General features: G+C 51.4%; 1 protein-coding gene across 1 annotated transcript; it reads left to right on the forward strand.

Moving 5' to 3' along the window:
• Nucleotides 1-1,897: 1,897 nt before the first annotated feature.
• On the forward strand, nt 1,898-8,572 carry TCP11 (t-complex 11; the record flags this gene model as incomplete). Its single annotated transcript, XM_084301961.1, has 9 exons — nt 1,898-2,102; nt 2,443-2,575; nt 3,318-3,438; nt 4,135-4,355; nt 4,707-4,843; nt 5,531-5,730; nt 6,030-6,214; nt 6,694-6,857; nt 8,334-8,572. 9 exons carry the CDS (start codon nt 1,898-1,900, stop codon nt 8,570-8,572), a joined length of 1,605 nt encoding a protein of 534 aa, XP_084158087.1.

Genomic DNA, 8,572 nt, shown 5'->3' on the forward strand with positions numbered 1-8,572 from the left:
ACCTTTAAAACCCACCCAGGACATTTCCCTTTGCAACTGCACGGGGCTAAGAGAGCTGCAGCATCGTTCGCACAGCCCAGCTGCGAAGCTGTAACTAATTACATGCGGTAATTGGGCTGTCCGTCCCCACATGGCGTGCCAGGGCTGCGCCTTTCATCCTCTGCAGTTCTCCAGCCACAGCACCCAGACATCTTAGGCGTTTCAGAGCCTTTGGAGGGCTGAGCTGTTTCAGGAGGGGCGGATCAAGGCCCCAGCTCCCGGAGGGGCCGCTTCTTGTTCCCTGTCCCACGCACACGTGGGGCCGGGCACTGGGCACCCCAAGACCTCCCAGTCCCTGCCCCATGGCCCTGCAGCGCTCTGTGACCCCCCAGCTCCACAGTGGGTGCCACAGGTGCCTGCTGTGGGCGTTAGAGGATGCTGAGGAAATGGGAAGGTGCTGGGAGGAGAGAGGCAGATGTTTCATGAGAGCACAAACAACCCGGGCTGGGCATTTTGCCCCCCAGATTTAATTCCAGTGCTGGGCAGGTCAAGGGGAGGTTATAGCAGGAGGGTACATGGACAGAGGGTCGCCTACCAGAGAGAAAACTGATAAAAAAAAAAAAAGAGAAAAGTTAGGTGGAGGGACACTGCAGCTGTTGCAACCTCCAGCCCTAGAGTTGGCTTTTTCGCTTTATTCACTCTGACAGCTCTAAGGTTAATACCCCAGCAGCTGACAGCCACTAAGCCACGGCTTTAGGTATAAAAACAATCAGCCCGTGACTCCCCCAGCCTTCGGACGGCGGAGAAATTCCTGCCATTCCACAGAGGGCAACGGGAGCCGGGCATGGCGACTGCCTTTTGTTCTGCTGCAGCCCGTTCTGTCCTGCACAGCCCTCCCGAGGCATTCACACGGAATTTAGCCCAAAAACGGGGCTGGGGCTGGACGGGAAGGGCCACAGCAGCACTGCCTTTGGTGTGGGACACGGCGCCTTGACGGCACAGCAGGGACGTGGTGGTGAGGGGTGACAATGTGCTTTGCTCTGTGCTTTGCTTATGTTTTACTCGAAGCGCCACACGCCGGGGAGGGCAGCTGAAGGATGAAGGAGCAGCCTTCGGCCTCACCACGCCCAGGCAGCAAATGGCGGCTCCCAGCTCCCAGCTGGGTTTTTGGAGGTGCCGAGCCCACGGAGCCGCCTCTCCTGGGCCGTGAGGTGTGCTGAGCCTAAAGCAACGCCTCCCTTCGCCTTCACAGCCCTTCTCTGGGCAGGACGCCCCCCGCCCCACCACAGCCCTCCTGCTCTTCGCGCCCACCCTCCTCATCCTCCTGTCTGCCATGAGGCCCCTGAGCTTCGTGCCTCCTCCTCCTCCCCCCCCCCAGGTTCGGAATGGGACAGCCCCGCCGCGCTGCCTCGGCTCGGCGCCTGGAGCGTTCCATCGCGCACACAGGGGGGGGGGGGGTGACGGGCAGCCCTCCGCCCGGACGGTGCGCTGCGGAGCGGCCCATCGGGTGCCACCATGGGGGAGCGCTGGGGGCTCGGGCGCTCGGTCAGCGAGCCTCACCCGCTCAGCGCCCACCAGCGGGGCCCCACGGAACGGATTCCACTTTAGGTGCCTGCGGGGGCTGGCACCCAGGGGTAGGCGCGGGATGGGCGGGGGGAATGGGCGAAAGCGCTGAGCCGGTTCCTCCCCTCCCGCCTCGCGTTGGTTTCGTCCCGTTTGAAGGGGCGGCGGGCGCGGGCCGCGCCGCGCCTCAGTCCAACGGCGGCCCCGTGAGGGGAGGAGGGCGGCGGGGCAGGGGGCAGGGCTCCGGCGCCCCTTTTACCACCTCAGCGCCCCTTTTACCACCCTGGAGCCCTTTTTTTCCACCGTAACGCCCCTTTTACCACCCCGGCGCCCCCTTCCCGGCCTTGGCAGCACCATGCCCAAGCCCAGCTCCGGCGACGAGCGGCCCCTGCGGCCGGCAAGCGCTGAGGCAGCGGCCGGGCGGCCCCGGGACTGCGGCGAGGAAGGGCCGCGGGCACCCGGTACGGGGCAGCGGGGCCAGGCCCGGAGCCGCCGGCACCTCAGCGGCGAGCTGCGGGGCATCGCCAAAAAGGGGGATCTCGGGGCTGAGGGGAGCCCCTGTGAGGGTTTAATCTGGAGGAGGACACACCGAGGGTTAGGCTGGTGGATAAAAACCCGCCAGCCTCCGTTCAAGGCAGCCCGAAATGTCACGGCCCCGGTAAAAAGCTGCCCGCGGGGGAGGCGATGCCGAGCAGCGGTCAGTAGGGGTCAGCCTGCTATCGACCAGCGAGCTCACAGCGTCCTCCAACAGCAAAGTGCCCTTGCAAAGCCCGTTCCTCCCCTAAAACACAAGTTGCCCCTCTTTTTTCCTCATTCTCCAACAGTTTTTAAACCTTCTTCTCGCAGGAGGCTGCTGAGCCGTCCTCCTCACGGTCTTTATTTTCTCCTGCTTGCCTACAGCCAGCCCTCCGCAGGACCTGTCCGTGAGTGAGCTGCAGGAAATCTCTGATGAGATCTACAAGCTGACCCTCGCGCATGAAATCGTGCTGAATGGTGACTTCAAACTGCAAATGGGCAACTTCTCCCCATTCAGGTGTATATAAATACGTATACCTGAATGTATATACACCACATATATGTATATATATTCAGGCTAGGCTTCTTTCTGTCACATTACAGAAAAGATGTGAGAACATGGAAAGGAGGTTAGGTTCTGACTATAGAAGTAAAAAGAAAAGAGTTCCTGAAGCAACAAATAAAAAAGGGGGGGGGGAAACTGTGTTGTTTTATTTATTCGTTGCTTCACGATTTACTAAGAAGTTCTTAAATACAGCGAATGACAGATGTGACTCACTAACACTGAAAGAATTAGAGGCTTCAGCTGCATGAGCTGCAGCTTTGACAAGAACAAAGCAGAATTTTCACTGAACAGCTCTGAGTTGTCTGTACGTTAGTTAAAGATCTGTTTTAAGTTGCTGACATTTTCTCATTGCATCAGCGCTAGCTAGAAAAATATTCTCTTGATCTTCTCTGAGGACTTATAAGAGTTTCTGTGAAAAATACTATGCTCTTTTTATCCCATAGTTAAGAGGGGCTAAGTGCGTTTTATGAGCAGGGTTGAGAGGATGGAGTCCTGTTTTAGATGAATGGGACATTTAATCTGAGAGAGATTTTCATGAGGTGTATTGCTGCCAGTTTGGAGGAAAGACGAGGAGAAGAAAACGTCAAAAGAACTAAACTACAACGAAAGCAGAGAGGAATGGCCCCATTAAACTGAGAGGTTGTGTTTATCTGACGCTAAGAGAAACCCCCTGATCCCCTCTCTTCTTTCTTAGCCTTGAAACCAGAGTGAAGGAGACATTGCACAAAGCTTTCTGGGACAGCCTGAAAGAACAGATCTCTGCCAGCCCCCCCAACTACACTCAGGCAATCCAGCTGCTGCAGGAGATAAAGGAGGTCAGCTGATCCTGGCACAGGGAAGACCTTAGAATTAGTCTTCCCTTAATCATCACCCCACCCCTTAAATCGAAATATTCCCATGTGAACATGTGTAAGAGAGAGGCAAAAACAAGCTCCATACAGTTTATAGGGAGATATAAGTTACACAACTGCACCTTAAAGTCTGTCTGAGAGGGAAACTCATTCTCTGGTTTCAGGTCTTTAAAAAACGCTCTACCAAAGCAATGGAAAGCCTGTCGAGCTGTTGGTTTTAGTAACAGCCATTCCAGGGATAGCGTCTGCCAACCAAAAACTGCAATTCTCTGTACAAAGACACCTTTAGCTATATGATGAACTGTACCTACTGTGTAAGTGTACAGCGTGGTCTTCGAGAACATTGTTTAGAACTAAAAGACAACAGTTCTTAGCGGAGCATGAAGTTGCATAGAGTTCTTCAGTCCAAGTTTTCCCATTAGATTCCAGGCAGGTAACTCCCTTCTTTTGTGCATGGTGATAAAGGAGATTTTGCAATCTGCGAAACAGTAGCCAGACGTCCTGAAGTGAGTCATTAGAGACAAACATTCCCTTAACGCAACGTGTGCCCCACAGTTTGTGTACTGAGTCTCAGTTCAAGGCCAACCTTGATTCCTGTTGAGCAATTCCGAAGATCTGTTGTGGTTTTGGATTAAAAATTAGCGTTACTTCTTTTGGCAGGCTCTGCTGTCATTGCTGCTGCCACGACACAACCGATTGCAAAGCCGAATTGAAGAGGCCCTTGACATGGAGTTAATTAGACAAGAGGCTGAGCACGGGGTTCTGGACATCCATGGCCTCACCACGTACATCCTTGACATGATGGCAATGCTGTGTGCACCCGTTCGAGATGAGGAAGTGCAAGGACTGCAAAGCCTCACAGACCCAGCTCAGCTTTTCAGGTGGGCGATGCTCCCTCTGTCTTGGGCTATGCAGACCAGCAGAACCCTCAACATTAAAACACTGGGTTAAGCAGAAACTGCCCTGGAATTACTTTCCTTTTTTGATTTTGGTTCTTTTTCAGGGTAGTTACACTCGTGTTGCCCAGTTGCTCCTAGATAATAGAACAGTCTTCAGTGAAGTAAATCCAATTTTTCTAGTACTTTTTAGGGAACTCCAATTATACTGAAAAGCCCTTTGTCAGAATACGGAGTAAAGAATTTCTGAGTTTCCCTTTCTTAGCATTCTAAACTGACCCACAACTTTCGCTTTTACTAACGTATTAACCTTTCAATTCACCATGTCTCATCCAGGGAGATTTTCCGGGTGTTGGACCTGATGAAAATGGATATGCTGAATTTTAGCATCCAGAGCCTCCGCCCCCACCTGCGGGACCATTCCATCCAGTATGAACGGAAGAAATTCCAGGAACTCTTAGACAAGCTTCCCAGTAAGTCAGTGGGGAAGGGAGACGAGACCTATTACTTCTGTGGGAGATAATGAAGCACCAGAAAGGACCTTGAATATTCTAAAGCTGATGCTTTCATCACATGCTCAGTAAAATAAAAGAGAAGTGCCTCTAAAAGCTGAAGGACTCCTGGGTCCCTTTCTCAGCCTCTTCTCTACCATACGCTGCAGAAAAGAAGTCAGTGTGCTTCAGTTTCTGCATGCATAAGATGGGCCTAATAGCTGCCTCGTGAGTGACTGTAAGAGCTCGCAAGTTTAAAGTGTTTTGAGACCCCCAGAGGAATCAGCAAAATGGTATTAGCAGGTGTATTTAAATGAAAAGCTGGCATTTGGTGCAGACATCCCTTCTGTGCTAGGCTGTAGAATATTTCTCTCTGGCTGCCTCTCTCATTTATAAGGCTTAATTAGAGGTGCTGTTCAAAGACTGAAACCCTCTCTACAGCATAAAGTCCTCCAGATACCAGCGTCAGGAGGCCTAACCCTGTGCCCTGCCAACAGGACATTAATGCTGAAAATTAGAGAAGGTGCAAAACCCCCCACCACCCCAGGACCCAGCATGTGCCCTGGCATTGCAGATGTGCATCCCGTTCAGCTGGAACATCACGTAGCCACTTCTTACTCAGTTAGTTTAACATGTTTTTTTTTTGTTGTTTTTTAAACCCTGTTGCAGACAGCCTGGATCACACCACAGAGTGGCTGCGCGAAGCAGCAGCAGAAGTGTCTGCATCCCTTTCAGAGTCACAGCCCCACTCTGCAGCCTTACAGGGGGCAGTCGGTGGCAGCCCAGCTCTGCCAAGCCTCACGGCTGTGCTAAATCAAGGATACATGAACCTGCTCTGCTGGGAGCCTGGACAAAAGGAATACCCTGAGGTAGGATGAGGGCTGGGACACCCTTACAGCATAAAGATATACAAAATGAACAAGTGTATAGGTTCTCTGTCTTTTATAGAAAGAACTAGCAAGAGTCTCTGTCCCCTTTACACGAGTCATTGTACGGGGTTTATTCCCCATGGGAAACAAGTTGGATTTTCCACAAAACTAACCTTCTCTGCTGCTTCCCTCCACTCAACGTCATGGGGCTGGTACAGTCCAGTTCCATGGCTTGAGAGCTGCTCAGTCATCACAGCTATTGTCTCTGCACCCACAGGCTGACTGGTTTCTGTTCACAGACACTGCTTATGGACCAGGCCCGGCTGCAGGAAGTCCGAGCGCAGGTGAATCAGCTTGCCACCACAGCTGCAGTCCTGCTAGTGACCAGCAGCACGTGTGGAAGCGCCTTATTTGGCTCACCTGGGTTTGTAGCTAGGCTGAAACTGGTAACAAAGGTCCTCTTGGAAGGGCTGTCTTGTACCAGGTGGGTTATTTACATTTTCTTTTCCAGAAGGAGAAGAGTGTGTAGGTACTGGTTGGGTGCGGGACGAGCAGCAGGAACCTCCTTTGGCAGCAGAAGGGGATCTGAGATCCAAATGGCAGCCAGGTCCACTGCAAGGAGCGGGGGAAGCCAGCCTGTGTATTTAGCTGGGTGTCAGCTCCCTAGGGCAACTGTCCCTTCTTGGTTAAAGGGAGCAGTCAGGAGTGCTGAGCCCCGTGTCCCAGGAGCCAGCCTCAGGGCAGCTACCTGCCTGCCGAAGAGCAGAGGAAGGGAAGCGTGGCTCACTTGCAGCAGGCACCAGAGCTGTGGCCGAGTGGGGTTTGTCAGATGCTGCTCCCTGCCCGTGATGACACCCAAAGGGCACGTGGAGAGACTTCCCTGCTTGCTCTGTGCCTGAGACCCCTTCCCCAGCAAATCTGCTGAATGGTTGGAGTGCAGGTGTATTCCTTTGTGTGATTTAGGTGTGAAGAAGCTTTGCAAGACATCGGCGATCAGGTGCTGCAGGAAGTCAGCAGGGCGCTCTCGCAGCTGGGTTACCCTGCTCTTACCAGTGACAGATGTGCTTCCCTGAAAGGCCAGATAAAAAGCATCGCAGACAAGAGCAACACAGTCCGGCATGTTATCGGTGAGTCTCTCAGCTTGTGTCTCCCTCAGCAATGAAGAGGCTTTCATAAAAGGTTTAGGCTAATAACCCTGCAGGACAGGTACTAGCAAAGGAACTCCCTGCATTGTGCAGAACTACTGCAGGGTCAAGAAGCTAGGTTTAGAAACTGCCCTGATTTTCCTATTTCACCCTGAAAGACTCCCAAACAATAATTGCTTTGAAAATCTCTTAAATCCTACCATCCTTGCTAAAAGCTAAACAGGCCTAAGTGCAAGGTCTGTTACTAGGTGGTGTTGCAATCTTCAGGCTAGTGTGTAGCGTGAGGGCTTAATCACTGGCTCTAGTAAAGCACCACGCTAAGATCTTTAAATAATATTTATCCCTAGGGAGTGCACTGCCTGGTATTCAGCTAACCAGCTGCCCTATAATGCTGCTCCATCAAAATATTTATTCAAATATCTTGGATAAGAGCTGATTATTTTGACCTTTTATTAGACTCTGAACGCTACTAGCTCCACATCAGATTGCAGTGCCACGGGCAGCTCGTACACTGCAGGAAAGATTACTTCCACATGGAAGACAAGTTTTTATCAGCTATGAAAATAAGGTGAGGCTCTTCCTGCCCAGTGCTGCATTCACTTAAGTATCCTTCTCAGCCCACGTAGATTCTATCACATTATTTGGATTTATTCCTTCCATGTCAGAGCAGCCTATTTTGTTCTGAAGTAATTCGGAAGGCTGAATTAATAGCCTAACTCAACCTTGCTGGGCAGCGTGTGATGTCAGTGACTCACTGATGGCGTGGCGTTAGAAGCTGCAGAGCCAGACAGCCTTCCCCTCTCCACTTCTAAAAAGCAGCATCTCGTCTGTGCTCTTTGTCACTCTCAGCACTTTCCAAATACATACTTGAAACAGCAACATCCAAGGCAGTTGAGTAGATGAGCCTCAGCTCTGTGTCCCTCGGAGAGGCTGCTTGAATAATTCCAGTTTTAAAATGCTGCTGTGGCAGGCTAGATAAATCCTGGGCTCTGAAGTTCTGTATTCCTTTGTGCTTCTAAGATGCTTGACAGTTCTGTACAAAAACTTAGAGTGGACAAAAAATCTATATCGTTGAACTGCTCCACTTCAGTGTAAGCATTGCCAAATCCATCAAACCTAACGTCCTGCAGCCCAGTATCCCAGGTAAAGCCATTGTTAAAAGCAACAACCCAGGACAAAGTGAAAACAGGGCGTGTATACCTAATACTCAAGTGCTCTCCTAGCATCAGGTAGCTTCACCTTGGTTCCTGTGCTGGCTGCTGTCTCATCTGCTTAGTGTTTGGAAGAAGACCACACTAATCCACCATGTCCCAAGTCCATCTAGAGCTTGTCTGCACCATCCTGAAACAACGCAGCTGCCCTTGGATCTGTTCTCAACTGCACAAGGAATCCTTTCTCTCAAAGGCTAGCTTGCTGTACAGAGGTTGATTTTTGTTCTCCTGCTTTTGCTCCCTACAGAGCAGCGGATTCATTTGTTCCTCAGCCGTTTTATTTCCCCTGATGGATGGAATTCTCAAAAAGATTTTCCAAAGGGTCTTGATGCCATCCAGGAAGAGCTGCAGGAAGTTGGGCGCAGGTTTAGAAGCGTGATCCACCACAACAGGCAGGTGTTTGGCCCTTTCTACTTGGGAATTCTCAAGAAAGTGCTTTTCCCAGAGGCAGAACCAGAATCAGATGCAGGAACAGATTCCTTCTGA

Source organism: Netta rufina (assembly GCF_964035555.1).
Source record: "Netta rufina genome assembly, chromosome: 26".
NCBI classification, from domain to species: domain Eukaryota; kingdom Metazoa; phylum Chordata; class Aves; order Anseriformes; family Anatidae; genus Netta; species Netta rufina.